The sequence below is a fragment of the Doryrhamphus excisus genome, chromosome 9, assembly GCF_030265055.1.
Source record: "Doryrhamphus excisus isolate RoL2022-K1 chromosome 9, RoL_Dexc_1.0, whole genome shotgun sequence".
Classification (NCBI taxonomy): Eukaryota; Metazoa; Chordata; class Actinopteri; order Syngnathiformes; family Syngnathidae; genus Doryrhamphus; species Doryrhamphus excisus.
This window is the reverse complement of record NC_080474.1, coordinates 3,116,828-3,132,595: the sequence shown is the minus strand read 5'-3', so window position 1 is coordinate 3,132,595 and position 15,768 is coordinate 3,116,828. Positions and strand designations below refer to the sequence as shown.

The 15,768-nt window shown below is 43.6% G+C and overlaps 2 protein-coding genes across 6 annotated transcripts in view; one reads left to right on the top strand and one right to left on the bottom strand.

Annotated features, from left to right (window-relative positions):
• Positions 1-15,041, top strand: part of LOC131135726 (C-type lectin domain family 4 member M-like) — a 38,462-nt gene extending 23,421 nt beyond the window's left edge. For 2 of the 5 annotated variants that reach the window (XM_058081961.1, XM_058081965.1), the window contains 3 exons: positions 3,435-7,125; positions 11,731-11,787; positions 12,410-15,041. In XM_058081961.1, coding sequence (XP_057937944.1) covers positions 7,088-7,125; positions 11,731-11,787; positions 12,410-13,559 — 1,245 coding nt within the window. In that variant the 5' untranslated portion in view covers positions 3,435-7,087 and the 3' untranslated portion in view covers positions 13,560-15,041. The other 3 variants (XM_058081964.1, XM_058081963.1, XM_058081966.1) reach the window with 3 other exon arrangements.
• ifih1 (interferon induced with helicase C domain 1) lies at positions 2,350-15,743 on the bottom strand. The gene is made up of 10 exons (XM_058081925.1): positions 14,692-15,743; positions 10,212-10,383; positions 9,343-9,396; positions 7,298-7,429; positions 6,005-6,231; positions 4,963-5,173; positions 3,429-3,646; positions 2,859-2,960; positions 2,641-2,764; positions 2,350-2,566 (listed from the first exon to the last, which is right to left on the bottom strand). The coding sequence occupies exons 1-10, from the start codon at positions 15,121-15,123 to the stop codon at positions 2,562-2,564; spliced, it is 1,677 nt and encodes a 558-aa protein (XP_057937908.1). The 5' UTR covers positions 15,124-15,743; the 3' UTR covers positions 2,350-2,561.
• Positions 15,744-15,768: the final 25 nt, after the last annotated feature.

Here is a 15,768-nt window from a genome sequence, read left to right as displayed (position 1 = left end):
ATGCCTGCAGGTCAACTTCCCGTCTGACGGCTTCATGGCCTTCATGTCTTTCTTGTTCACCTTTGCTCTTCTCACCCTGTCTTCAATGATAGCTTGCATTTGAAACTCTTCAATCTGAGGAAAGCAAAAACACAGTAAGGCTAAGCGACAAGGCTCAAGGACATCTGTACTAGGGATCGACCGATATGGTTTTTTTTGGGGCCGATGCCGATTTTTTTGCATCACCCTCAGCCGATTTATGGCTGATACTGCTTTTGATCCCTCAATTTACATGAAAAAATGACAATGATAACAAATATTACAGGTGTCATGTTTAAACAAATATTGATTGAAATGTAAACAATGAACACAGTTGGATTCAGCTTTTTTAAACACACATTTAAACAACATTATCAGCTTTAAAATATTCAACCATGTGCAAAACATTTCTGTCATAGTTTAAATTTATCTAGCATCGATGTGATGACTGCTCCCCCCCGCCCCCCGCCTCCACACACACAAACACATCACACTGACACAATTTAGTACGATATACATCTCATCATTAAAGTTGGTGTTGTGCACGATAAAGACCTCTCATAAGCAGACACGGCGTGCTCGGAGAGAGCGCACACACATAACACGACACGCATTTAAAGTCGCATAGTTGTTCATTCTTGTTCTGCTCAACTAGTGAGAGTGCTTTTATTCGTCCGTTGCGTTGGTATGTGATGCTTTTGGTCTTCTCGTTGTCACACCGTGACTTAAACTGTTATGCCTAGCGATCACCCAGTGAAATGCGATGGGCTTAGTAAAGTGTTAAAAGCAAGCTAACTCTATTACTTGTGAAAACACAACACAAAGCTGCCCCGGCGGATGCCTGACTGTAAATCATGCGGTGGAAAAATACATCGGCGAACCCACACGTACATTGGCCAATACCGATACAAGAAAAAAATGCAAATATCGGCCCGATATATCGGCCGCCCGATGTATCGGTCGATCCTTAATCTGTACCTTTCTCTTATACACCGCAGGCGGGTACGCTTGGATTTTGGCGATGGCTCGAGTCATCAAGTCCTTGCGGTACTCGTTGACGGTGTCCCTCTCAGTCACTCCAGAGCCTTTCACCTCGATCACAATGTAACTGCTGTCCTTGGCCCGAGCTCTGCCTTGAGCCTGCAAAATATGGTTATGTATATGGTTATATATATACACACACACACACATAGGGTTAACCCTAACGCTAACCCTAACCCACACAGAAAAGTTTTTAGTGGGGAAAGTATGGAAAATCTTTTTGCAGTAAACAAATCAATGTGTAGCTACATGACATTTTATGTAAATTGATATCAATTTGGCTCGATAGTATAGTATTTGGAGTATTACCAACCTGTATCGTAGCAATCTCATTGGTCACAAGGCCGTAACAGATGACAAAGTTGCATGCTGGTATGTCCAAACCTTCCTCTGCCACCGAGGTGGCAATCAGCAAGTTGACAGTCCCGCTGTGGAATTTACTCAGCACGTCCTTCTGCTCGGCCTGGTAAACAAACATACCTGTCGTTGGTGAGAGGACGGTCCGCCTACACAAAGCTAGCTTCCTGTACTCACAGCCGTCATTGGTTTGACAACACTCTGGTCTCCTCCTCCGATGACGTACGATGCATTCACGTCAAGGTCGGCAAACTTGGTGTTGTCGTGGATCCACTGATTGAGAGCCATGGCACTGCGGCGGGTTTTGGTGAAAATGATTCCTCTGGCTTCCTTCCTGGTGCTGAACTGTCGCAAAATGTTGACTCGTAGCTTCGACAAGCTGTCGTTTTCAAATCTTTGGTCCTTAGAAAGTTCCTCAAGCATTTCCCTGTTGTCTGGAAGAAACCATTTGGATACAGCTCTTTTATTATTTACCGCTAGCTAGCAACTTAGGGCATGTGTACCTAATCAAGCGTCCGCATTTGGACTTAATAAAAGGTCAAGTGAGCATTAGAACTCTTTTGAGTTACATTGTTTTTTTTACTTAAAAAAATGTAATTAATTCATTAATTCTTATGTGAGACTAAGATTAACACAGATGTCCTTCTCCAGCTCACCCTGATGACAGCAAGGATGGATCGATATTTTCCATTTGAACAAACATCCTTCTGTCCGCAGAGACGTACCCCGAATGTTCTAACTTTATAGTTCAATGCAGCTAATTCTTCTAAAAGACATGCTAAATATGTCATTGGTAAATCAATGCAATAAATCACCATGACATGAATATGACGATACCTCGGAATAACTTGAAGAGCATGTGCTCGGTGTCTGTGATGGTGATGATGTGCTCATCATCGGGGCTCGTTTTGCTCTTCATCTCCTCCTTGTAGTATTTCTCCAGGAAAGTGAAGGCATCACACATGCGGATGGTGTTGCTGAGCTGCAGGGCCTCGTTGTACTGACGAAGGTGCTCCGCACAAATACGCACCGTTTGGTTTCCCTCTTTGGCAGCTAGAAAGTTCATCATAATCATCTAAAAACTCCACTTGATATGATTTATATTGGTACAAATGTGCATGTTTGGTCTTCCTCTTGAGCCGCTATCAAGCTAGTAGATGATAAAAATGATATTAAAACAATTGAATATGATTTCTACGGATGACAATGCCAACTTGTGCTCACCTTGCCGCTCGTATTGGACCACCCACTGTTCATAGGTCTGAGAGCCAAGCTGGCAGGTGGGGCTGAGCTTGGCATACGTTTGGATACTGCTCATGATTCTCTTGATGACATCACCAAAGGGATCCTAGAGTATGACACGTGAGAGATTTGGTACAAACATCAGGCTCTTAGCAGTCGACAAAAATGTAAATTCGAATGATCGGAATTGGCAAACAAACCTTCTCTTTGTCCTCAACAAGAACTATTTGTTTGCATGGATCGTTTCTGTAATCCCCAAGATTGGAAGTCAGGATTTGGGAGGCGTCCAAGTTGGCACAAATCTACAAAAGAGAAGCGTCGAAGGAGACATCATTTCAGTGTAGGGTTCATGTTTTTTTAGGGTTTTCAGCTTTGTTTTATGTCAGTCAGGCACTTTGTGGCTGCACAAAAGTGAGAAGGCGGGACATTGGAAGCGGCTTGCTGGAGGCTTGCCTAGGATCTAGAAAGGCAATCCCCAGTGGGCGGCCCAGCAGGCCAAATCCAGCTCACGAGCCCTGGAAGACCCTGCACAGACACTTGTAATAGAAACTGTAATACAGTAAACCTCGGATATATCGGATTCAATTGTTCCCACTGGTTTTGTCCGATATAAGCGAAATCCGTTATATGCGTATACCGGAAAATGTCCGTTTTACGCATATATCGGATTTATATCCGGTATATGCGTAAGTCGGATTTTATCCGTTATAAAAAGGCACTTCCTTGACTATGTTTCCAATGTACCTGTGATTTGGGTGTTTTGTCCCCACCTGTAGGATGTTTTTCTCGGCTGCATCGAGTTTGGTGGCGCTCCCAACGCCAAGAGAGGCGGTGAGGCCGAGGATCTGGGGCAGCGGCACGGTCTCCTTCTGCTCCTTCTTCAGCCCATTGTTCTTGTTCTTCTGCTTCAGGTAACGCATCATCACCTGGTTGTACACTTCCCCCTTCTTAGTGTGATGGCACTCGTCTATGATGATCAGGCTAATATCTAGCAGGAGAAGACAAACATGGCCGGGATGATCAAGCTTAGCTGCAACATGTTTGGTTCCAGTCACATCAACACGTCACCATGGCCATGAAAATATTTCCCTGGAGAACTCTGATAGATGTTCTCATGTGAATTTCATCAGCCGAATACTGACGGCTGAACAGACGTGTGGCCTGGACGCCCGCAGAAAAAGACAAGAAATACACGCATCACGCGCTTCCAGGCGTTTCCACAAACAGCATATGTTCCACTGAGGTGGCTATTCCACCTTGGACTGCTGAGTGCCAACAAGAGCTGCAAGACTCTGACAAGATCTTGTCATGTATCATCATGGGAGAGCCTCCCATTAGCACATATTCACAGTCTGTGCTTTAAGATTTTTTCTGGGTAAAAGTGGAAATGTAGTCATGTTATTAGGTTTGTTCTCTTTAAGGTCAGCCATGCTTGTTTTCCAACCTGGGCAATAACGTTTACAGTGCATCTTTGTGTGTCAATATCCTATCTTAACACTTACGGCCTTACAGACAAGTGTTAGTGCATACATGCTGAATATACTGTATTAGGGCTGCAGCATAATCACTAAGATACAAGGGACTTATGGCATCATATGTGTCCATCGGCTGGGATAGGCTCCAGCATACTCCCGCAACCTGAATGAAAATTGTAAAACAAACACTGACTTTCCAAGGAAGCGTTGGACGAGGGGAAAAGCCCTCGGAGCACACAAAAATCCTTATCGTCCACCTGAAATCCCACACCGTTTGAAAAGTGCAAAAAGTTTGCTAGAGACAAACAAACAGTGGCTGCTCGGACCATGTGCCCGAATATGGTGCACCTTGCTGGGCCACAGCAGGTGGCTCCTCCCCCTCTATAGTCTGGTTCTCCTGGTAGTAGTCATGATATCTCATTAGGACTAATCAACAGGTACGGGACGAACTGTCCTTCTTACCTCCAAGTGTGCTCAAACTACACTCTCTAGATATTTGAAAAAGTATTGCATTTCATGTATATTTTCTCATTTGGCTTATATTTGAGTGTAGTCCAAAAATTACGGTTCATCGTGAAATCTCAGTCCTCAAATATCAGAGAACATTTTACGAGACCTTCATTTTTCAGCCATAAAATAGAAGAGCACCCCCACCGGCTAGCATATGCTAGCAATAGTGCAGTTTCCACATGGGTATCACGGGATCTTGTTTTTTGATGAACTACTTTACTACTTGATGAACTACTTTTTTTCACATGGTTTCAGTATGCCCGTCTATGCGCCAAAACTCCTCCTTTGTGGTTCCAACAGAAGAAGCTGAAGATCCTACCCTTGAGATGCACTCCCTCGTCTTCTCCTTTGACCGACCTCTCCAAATAGTTTTGCAGAATCTGGGCCGTGCAAATGACGACATCATTTTTCTTCATAATCTCTGTGAAAGAGATTTTCAACAAAGAGTTTCCACTGACTCTTTCCACTTTGTACGCGTGCTTGAGAAAGCGTTGGAACTCTGTGGCGTGGTGCTGCTCCACCAGAGGAACCTGAGGACAAAGAACATTCCACTCATCAGCACATTTCATCTCCCAAACCACAACTTTCATTCTTTTGCTCAGAGAGCAAGAACTCCCAAAACATGAAGATACAAGTTCTTGATTCCAAATTCAAGCAGCATCCCAAATACACTGAAAAGATTAGCGCAGGCATTTTAGATGTACTTCCTCTACGTGCCGGCCACCGCCAACACCGTGTGCGTAATCATGTGTCAAAACAAATGGTTGCCGGAGCCAAGGGAACTTGCGTTATGCGTTAAAGTGGGCCAATAATACACTTGCATACATGTACATATATATAAATACAGTAAACCTCGGATATATCGGATTCAATTGTTCCCACTGGTTTTGTCCGATATAAGCGAAATCCGTTATATGCGTATACCGGAAAATGTCCGTTTTACGCATACATCGGATTTATATCCGGTATATGCGTAAATCGGATTTTATCCGTTATAAAAAGGCACTTCCTTGACTATGTTTCCAATGTACCTGGACGCGCAGGCAACGCTGCAAACGCTGCAAATGACGTCGTATAGCGGCCTGTCATGATTTGGCGAATCGGAGCGCCACGATGCGGCCATCCGATATATGCGAGGGAAATTTAATGGAAATGCATTGGAACGGGACTGGAGATTTTGTCCGAAATAGGCGAAATCCGTTATAAAAAATCCGATATATGCAATGAATTTTTATTGGAAATGCATTACAGAAAAATTGGTTCTTTTTTATCTGTCCGTTGTGAGCGAATTTACGATATATCTGAGTCCGATATATCCGAGGTTTACTGTACAATCTTACTTCTTGTCCATATTCTTATACCTTGTTGACCAGAACGACCACTTTCCCCGTCTTCCGATCCGCTCTCCTGCGTTCCAGATGTTGACGAGTAACATAAACCGCCACCCTGGTTTTACCACTTCCGGTCGGGAGGCAGATGATGATGTTTTTCCCCTCCAAGGCAGGTTGAGCCACCTCCTTCTGATAATCCCGAAGAATAATTTCAGCTCTATCTGGGCTGCCGGGAGCTCCGCCTGGGTCACTTGGATCTGCAAAGCACACACATTTCAACACCTGCTCAGCAAACTGCAATTATGAAGGAAAACATGCATTATATTAACGTATTTCAGGTATCAGGTATCAAATCAGAAATGGTCAAAAATTCAGATAAACACACTCCTCAACGTTGTGGACAGCCTTCCATGTAGAGTTGAAGCTGTAATAGCTGCAAAAGGTGGACCGACATATTGAACCCTATGGATTAGGAATGGGATAGCACTTAAGTTCATATGTGAGGCCCTTCACCAAGTCTGGAACTAATGGCCATTTTTATAAACTTCCCTTGCCATCCTTCCCCAAAGGTTCTCTATAGGATGTAAATCAGGGGACCATGATGATGGTCCAAAAGAGTCATGTTATTCTCCCTAAAGAAGTTGGTCAAGCCAGCATTGGGAACTGCAGCATTGTCCTGTTAAAGAACCCAGCTGTTACCACACAGACCAGGACCCTCAGTCATGAGGGATGCCTGCTGCAACATCTGCACGTCATCGGCTGCCGTTTGACAACCCTGCACCACCCGACGCTCTGGTGTTCGGCTGAATGAATGATGGACGCCCTCCACTGTGCCGGGTAGAAAACATCTCATGTGGGGTCTCCTTGTCATGCTGGTAACATGCTGGTTTTTCTCATCAGAGAATCAAACTTTTTTCCACCTTTCAATGTCCCATGATTGATCATCCTTGGCAAAGTCTAAACGGGCAGTTTTATGCCGTTGAAGGAGATCAGGTCTTTGAATTCCTTTTTAAAAAAAAGTCTTTTCCCGCAGATGGCGTCTGATGGTTATTGCGCTGCAGTCTGCACCAGTAAGGGCCTTCATTTGGGTCCAGGACCACCATCTTTCAGAAAATGTCGACTGCGTCCAAGCTCAGCAGCAGTGGCACGAGGTAACGTAACCGTGTTTGAAACACAGTACAAACTATTCCTCCAAACGGAAAAAAAATCCTTGACTTTTTTTGTAATTGAGGTATTCCCATTATTGGAATAATCGTTGTAGCCCTAGACAACAGCTAAGACAAAATATGTTTGATTTTACCCATGTGGTCAGACATTTGGTACCTGTGGCATCATTCTCAGCCTCCATGTCCTTGTAGTCATCCAAACGCTGTGAACTAGCTGAACTTTCCGCCGGACTGTCAATCACAGCCTTACTTCCTGTAGTCTCATCTTCTATTGACGCTGCTTTTAGATCTGAGGCAAAACAAATTCATATTCAAACATCATCAATATCAGTCCATCCAGTAGGTGCTGCTGTTTGATAGCGAACCATTCCGACATCATTTGATGTTGGGATGTTAAAGACTCCCTGACATGATCCCTGACATGATTGACCAACTTGCCTTAAATATATTGTTTGGAATTATTTTCTACATTGTTCCATTTTTTAAAGCAAAAATGACATTTGTAGTTGACAGTATGACTGGGATATGGTGAACATCCAGCAGCAACACAACATTTTGTCATGACTGCTATTTGAATGAAAAATCTAGTAAAGCAAGTCTAGCATCTACATGGTGTACCAAGTCTATGCAAAGATGTACTTATTATGATGTACTTGGCATTGTGTAGAAGTACAATGACACACAGTACAGTCTACAAATAACATCATCCACTGCAAGGGCCTCCGCATGTTCCAGGAAAAAGTGAAGGACCGCATTTTTGTGAACAACTTCAACATCTGCATGCGATTATCCCACACCTTTTGTCAGCATACTTGCAGGAGTATGATTGCATCATATTTGGCTCACGTGGCCATGCCTGTTCCTGCAGTCAACTGGCTACCATTCAATTGCTTTGCTAAGATGGAGCACTCGTAAACAGTCATGATGCTAACATTCACCTGGAGGTAAAATTATGCCATCCATGATGCTAACATTCAGGTGGAGGTAAACATTCATGATGCAAACATTCACTTGAAGGTAAAAGTATGCCATTCACCATGCTAACCGTCACTTAGAGGTAAACATTCATGATGCTAACATTCACATGGAGGTAAACATTCAATAATGATATCATTCACATGGAAGTAAAAGTACGCTATATGTGATGCTAACCTTCACATGGAGGTAAAAGTCTACCATTCACGAAGCTAACATTCACGTGTAGGTAAAAGTATGCCATTCACCATGCTAACCGCCACGTAGAGGTAAACATTCATGATGCTAACATTCACGTGGAGGTAAAAGTTCATGATGCTAACATTCACATGCAGCTAAAAGTACGCCATTCATGATGCTAACCTTCATGTGGTGGGAAACATTCAAGATGCTAACATTCACATGCAGCTAAAAGTATGCCATTCACCATGCTAACCTTGACATGGCGGTAAAGATTAATGATGCTAACCTTCACATGGAGGTGAAAGCATGCTATTCTTGATGCTAACCTTCACGTGGGGGTAAACATTCATGATGCTAACACTGACGTGTATGTAAAAGTATGCTCTTCATGACGTTAACATTACATAGAGGTAAAAGTATAGCATTCGCCATGCTAACCTTCACGTGGACGTAGATGTATACCCACCATGATGCTAACATTGGTGTGTAGCTAAAAGTATACCCTTCATGATGCTAATATTGATGTGTACCTAAAGCTCTGCCATTCATGATGCTAACATTGATGTGTAGCTACAAGTGCGCCCTTCATGATGCTAACATTGATGTGTACCTAAAGCTCTGCCATTCATGATGCTAACATTGATGTGTAGCTACAAGTATGCCTTTTGTGATGCTAACATTGATGTGTAGCTACAAGTATGCCCTTTGTGATGCTGACATTGATGTGTAGCTAAAGGTATGCCATTCATGATGCTAACGTTGAGAAGAAGGGTGAGATGATGCAAAAGTGTTTCAAGTGTGACATGAGCTGGAGGTGAAAAGTTGAAAGCGGCAGCCAATCAGAAGTCAGCATGTGTTTTTGATTTGACACGCTGGCCGCTGGCTGGGCTTTCTTAAGCTGTGTTCATGCTTGTCGGCACGTGAAACACTCGACTTACATTCCGCATCCTTTGATTTTGCTTTGGTGTGTTCTCAGCTAGTTAACGCCAACACTGATTATGGAGCTCACTAAACACTCGGCAGTTAAGTGTGAATTGTTCCCACCTGGCGGTGAACTTTGAGTGGAGTCTCCAAGCGAGCTTTCGCTTCTGTACAGGTCTGAAGACAAAGCACACACAGTGAGGAACTTTCATTTCACCCAAGTGGCCGGTCAGAGCACTGCAAGCAGTGTGTTTATTAGGCCCCCCTCCCCCCATAAACAATTTCCTGTTTCATATTAAGATGAGCTATTCTATATTCTATATATCTTTAAAAATGCCACCCACAGAGGCATGTTTTATTATTGTTGTGAGTGATCCACCATCAAGCTGGCTGGAGGAATGATATGAAATTCCTCTTCAGATTCTTTTCAGAGACAGGAAGTGTCCCAAAAATTAAGTTCCAGATGCTCCCCAGTAGAAGCAATGCAATAAGGTGGAACCGACGAGCCATCTCGGCCCTTTAATGTTTTTTCCTTAAGCCACATGTGAGGTAATTGTTCTTTGATTGGCTATGGCTGAGCTGAGCAGGGGGTGGCCATCACATGTACAAAGCTTAAGCTTTGGGGTCCTACAGAGTTGGGTTAAAAAGCCCCACCAACCACTGGAGATAGGAACCATGCAGGCTAAACACCGGCCCAGCAAGCAGCCATGCAGGAACTACCTGCAAGGACAAAGACAATCTCACAAATTAGTCTTTTTTGGGGGTAGATTTTGATGGCGGAGCCTACACCTTACACGCTTACTGTCGACACACTGTGACATCACAGGGAGCCGCCGTTAACGAGCGTTCAGAGCCAACCCGCACCGTTTAACAGAATAGAACATTCCCCAAAAGTTCCAACCTTAGTGCTCATCACTGGAATATACTACATTGAAGCAAATATAAGACAGTACTTTTTTTTTAGCTTGTATGAGCTTGTGTCACAGTGTTACCTGTGGTATCGTAGTCACATGACCCTTCCAGCAGCGCGTACAAGACCTGGTGCTCAGTTTCACGCAAAATCTGGATAAACTCAGAGTACCATCCAAGCTGGCACCTCACAATCCTTTTCAGAAGTTCACGAGCGCCAACTCGGAGTCCCTGGGAGTCTGCCAAGCAAAGGATCTGCAGCGTGGACAACATTGAAAGTGCGTTACAAAAGGGATTACGGCAAAGTTCACTTGCAGTGTCTGTCTGTCTATTTAAATGTTAATCATGAATTATTAAAAAATAAGGAAAAGGATACTTTGAAGATAAACAAAACAACCAATTTACTATCATATTAATTATGTAGACTATTACAAGTTCATTCAGATAAAACATGGCTTCAGGTCAAATATATGAAGTATTAAAAATGATTCAACCTATGGCTTAGTGATGTGCACGTGTTACAGGACGAGCATTGCCCTTTAAGAGGAATTGTATTGTGGGAAGTTGAGTGTTGTAGTTCCTTACAGCGTACTAAAGGCTTATGAAGTTGTAGTGTATTTGTCATGTTGTTACACGTTGACGCCCCTAGATGGCACTACTGTGTTAGATATGTATAGTGTGTGCTGAATGAAGGATGTGCAGTATGAAAGTAAGTTTGGATGGAACACTGCAAAGATGTGCTATGGGTACTATGGGCATTTCACGTCACTTGTGTGATTGCCTTTTGTTGAGTCGATTCCAGTTGATTTGACGAATCACTTGAGAGCCTTTTACTAAAGACCATCAGACGTCACGTATACGGTGTGCTCAAGCTAAGTTGAGGCTATACTGTATATCGATTTAGTTGGATGATTTCTACTGGATGCGGAACAAATGGATGACGTCGCCGTGAAGGACTCAGGGGAGAGGTAATGAAGGAGATATATGTACATTCATATGCCAGTTTGTCACTTGCTTGTTGACAAATGGCGATACAATGCAAGCATGCAATATTTGTCTCAGGGACTCTCCACACTTAACGTTTTAAGTATTTTAGCCTCTCAAAAGGCTTTCAGGGGGGTAAAATTTCAGTACGCCGGGCTCAGTCAATTCGAAAACCATGACGTCACCAACTCGTCACCGTCACGTGAGCAGAAATTCGCTTCTACGACAAACCAAAATAATATTGTAATATTTTGACTCACACCTGCTCAGTGTGGCACACCATGACCAATGACATTTGCCTTTAGACAATAAGACGAGGCAAAAACTAATCGGCTCCCAAAGACGTGAAACGGCTCCTGTCGTTCATTTCAATGAAACGACTCTTACAGCCGATTCGTTCACGACTAACAAAACACTACCACACATAGATGTGCTTGCGTATGACATTGTTTTCACTCAATGATTATTCTAGTCTGAATGAAAGTTTACTAATTTGGCATAGTATGGATGCCGCTTTTTTAATCCCACCAAAATATAAAAATAGAACATTCTTGTGTGGACTGGGCCCAACAAGTCACTGAAATCCACATAATGCTGTTTTATGCATGTGATGTTTAGGAGTGATGTGAAGAATGAAGAAGAGCAGCCACGCACTGCTGACAGCACGGAGATGAGGTGAGACATTAACACAACCATTTCAGCGCTACACTTGGACCACGTCCACAGCAGCACTGACATTTTCAACATTAGAGCCATCTATAAATAAAATAACACCCCTATAGTCACATTTAAACTCTTTGTAATCTTCTAAATCTGCTTTTTAACATTGTAGGATCCCTCTAGGCATGAAATAACACCTCTAGAGTCACCTTTACACTCTTTCTCATCTAAATCTGCTTTAACATTATTAGAGACCTCTAGACATAAAATAACACCCCTATTGTCACCTTTACACGCTTTCTAATCTTCTAAGTCTGCTTTTTAACATTATTAGATCCCACACACTTCTGGTCAGAAGTATTCCCGAAAAGTTGAAAACTCCAGTAGCAAAAAGCAGAATTCTTTCCATGAGAGTCCTTTGTGTACACCAGGAATGAACATACGTATGTCTTATTGACCCATTATAGTAGCTTATATAGTATAGCAGCCATATCAGATTTCATTAGGTTTATTGAGGGGTCCACCCAGTCCCAAACCTGGGAGAAAAGATCCCTCGTCATTTGGGAAGTGGAAGGAAACCACAGACAGGAGTCCTCACTGATGCTGATGAAATGTTTTTGGTGTGTGTCTTGGTCAGCTCCGTAGGGGACAATGCTGCAGTGAAAGAAAAGCACGCTGGCTCCAGACCCAAGATGATGTCCTGGACTTGTGAACTTGCTTGTTGCTTGATGGGATTCTTCATCTTCCTCCTGGGTTTTCTGGCCGCCATCTTTATCATCAACTCCAAGCTCGATGAGCTCATGAATGAGCTGATCAACACACAGACTAATCTGAAGCAGCAAATCGACTTGATGCTGATGAAGCGGGACGAGTTGCAAGAGGCAAGTCGAGAGCTAAAGGAACGTCTGGCGGCCTCGGAGAAGAGAGAGGACAATGTGGAACGGGTCTGGCTTGAGCACGAACATTTGAATGCAACCCTGAACACAATGCTGACGGATCTGAACAACCTCGAGCTCTCGGCAGACGAGTTTGACGCCCAGCGTTTGGTTGTATCGCAACGCTATGATGGCATCAAGGCAAGTCTCAAGAAGATGACTGCCAGCATCAATTCCTGTGGGAAAAAGACTGAAGCAGAAATATCCTGTGATAGTATGTCACAAACAGTAAGCACACTGCAGCAGGAGACGGATCAATTAACAAAGGGGCTCAGCACCTTAGCGGATAAAGAAACCAAGCAATACAACCTGCTCTGCTACAGACTTGATAAAAATCATCTCACCGAAAAAGAGATCGAATGCTGCCCCAGCGGCTGGGAACCCCACGCTTCACATTGCTACTACATGTCTAACGAGAGAGTAGAACAGGAAGAGGCAGTCGAAAAGTGTATAAAGAAAGGTGGCCAACTCGCTGATATTGATGACATGCCCGAACAGAAGTTCATCACACGACTCATTTATAAAGCTTTTCAAGAAAGACTGAAGAAAGGTGGGAAAAAAAACCCCAAAGGTCATGCTGCCTGGATCGGCTTAAATGACAGGGTAACGGAAGGAGAGTACTTCTGGCTGGACGGCCGACCACTGACAGAGCCCATATATTGGCAGATAGATGAACCAAATAATTATGTGTCAGCTGGCGGGGATCAAGACTGTGTGGTCATTGTACCCCCACAAACCATGGTGCAGGATGAGTTTGACGACTGGGATGACAGACATTTTAAGACCTGGGATGACCTGCTTTGCACTAACAATCGATACTATGTGTGCGCGAAAAAAAGTGCCATGGGCTGATTACCACCTCTTCATCTCAAGTCCCAGGACCCCCACCACCAAAAAACTATGACATTTTGTCAGGATTACGCTGAATCATGAAAAGACAGCAACCAAGGCCGCGTTAATCCTGGAAAGGATGACACGGAACAGCAACCAAAGCCGTGGTTATCCAGAAAAGGATGACAAGGAACAGCAACCAGGGCCGCGTTACTCCCGAAAAGGATGACAAGGAACAGCAACGTGGGCTGCGTTAATCCCGAAAAGGATGACAAGGAACAGCAACCAAAGCCGTGGTTATCCAGAAAAGGATGACAAGGAACAGCAACCAGGGCCGCGTTAATCCCGAAAAGGATGACAAGGAACAGCAACGTGGGCTGCGTTAATCCCGAAAAGGATGACAAGGAACAGCAACCAAAGCCGTGGTTATCCTGAAAAGGATAACAAAGAACAGCAACCAGGGCCGCGTTAATCCCGAAAAGGATGACAAGGAACAGCAACCAAGGCCGCGTTAATCCCGGAATGGATGAGAAGGAACAGCAACCAAAGTCGTGGTTATCCTGAAAAGGATGAGAAGGAACAGCAACCAAAGTCGTGGTTATCCTGAAAAGGATAACAAGGAACAGCAACCAGGGCTGTGTTAATCCTGAAAAGTATGACAAGGAATTAAATAAGATAAATAAAATTTAGCTATTACTACCCTTGTGTAAATACTTAACACTTTGAACATGAATGGAACAAAATAGTCATTATTTGGTTACATCACGTGCATGTTTTATTGGCAAATTCTGTGTGTTAACTTTTATGAAACTTTTATAAAACGTATGTGTTGCTGTGTTGTAGAAATGAACCAGTAGCCAAAAAGTAAACTAAACTGTCGCAATTGAAGGCAGCTATTCTGTCAGGACGTCAGTGTAAACATGAGAGCACGTGACACAACCAGGAAGTGTTAGGAAGGTTGATTCGCGCTGTAGGAGGAGCCTCCGAACGCCTGTACTGACAATTACCACATCCGGAAAGTGATAGACAGGAAGTGGAAACCTCTGGAGTCCATGGTAACGAAACGTATTAGCTTGAGGAAGTGTTAAGATATACACTTATTCCGCCATTTTGTGGCCATCACTCGCAACTACAGGTGTATGACTGTACTCACAATGTCCATGTCGTCCTTTGTGATGAGTTCCCTGGAAAAACACAACGTGCAGACTACTTTGGTGTCCATGTCGAGAAGACTGGGTACTAGTATGTCAATCATCCGCATGCAGTGGTCGTTCTGCTCTTCCACTTCCGGGCGGGGCAGCTTGACCATCATGTAGTTCGCCGCTTGTTGGCACCCGGCGTTGCACAAGGCGTCCACAAAAGCCTGGAACCAGCCTTCCGGGTGAGGCTTCCGAAGGACGGCACTGATCAGGGCGTCCACGGCCGCGGAGTTACCGTCCGTTTTGGCCATTTGTCTAAGAAATTCTCTCTGGTCTGCACTGATGATATGGAGACGATCCAGAACCGGCTCCACCGAGATAAAGACCTTCAACCTTGGTCGAAAACTGTCAATGAGATTCTCTTTCATCACGTCGTCCATGTTCATCCTTCTCAGACCTTCCGTCCAAATGAGGACCAGCAGTGCAGTCCAGTACAGCTCAGTTGCGGCAAAACGAAAGTCAAACCCGAGGTAACTTTCATTTTCACTTTCACCGATACCTCACATAGCCGATAGATGGCAGCATTTGACACTGTGCACAAGTGCACGCCAAGAAATCATAACAAGTCAACGTACATTAGGATTTAAAATACAAGTTTGAACAAAGAAATCATACAGACGTGAAATCTCAGCTGAGGGTAGACCCTATAGTAAATGTTTATATTTTTACATAGTTTTCATCCGCTTTTCTACCTTTTACTTTGTTTTCTTCCACTATTGCTGTACTTTTGGTGAGTAAATGTTTGTATTTATACCTTTTACTTTTTCTTCTGCTGTTGCTGTGCTTGTGGTGAGTAAATGTTTGTATTTGTACCTTTTACTTTGTTTTCTTCCGCTGTTGCTGTACTTTTGGTGAGTAAATATTTGTATTTGTACCTTTTACTTAGTTTTCTTCTGCTGTTGCTGTGCTTGTGGTGAGTAAATATTTGCATTTGTACGCTGGGATAGGGTCCGATCCTGCTGCTGTGCCACCGTGCAACATTGAGTGATTTCCAGTGGAAAGTTAATCCAAGCTTTACACTGACTACTCTA

Excerpts from the sequence above, each read along its gene's own strand:
- ifih1 (XM_058081925.1), bottom strand. The coding sequence starts at position 15,123 with ATGAACATGGACGACGTGATGAAAGAGAATCTCATTGACAGTTTTCGA. Across the intron at positions 10,384-14,691 it reads CAAAGGACGACATGGACATT|ATCCTTTGCTTGGCAGACTC; the intron begins GTGAGTACAGTC and ends TCCACGCTGCAG. Across the intron at positions 2,765-2,858 it reads TTGTTGAGGACAAAGAGAAG|GATCCCTTTGGTGATGTCAT; the intron begins GTTTGTTTGCCA and ends GTCATACTCTAG.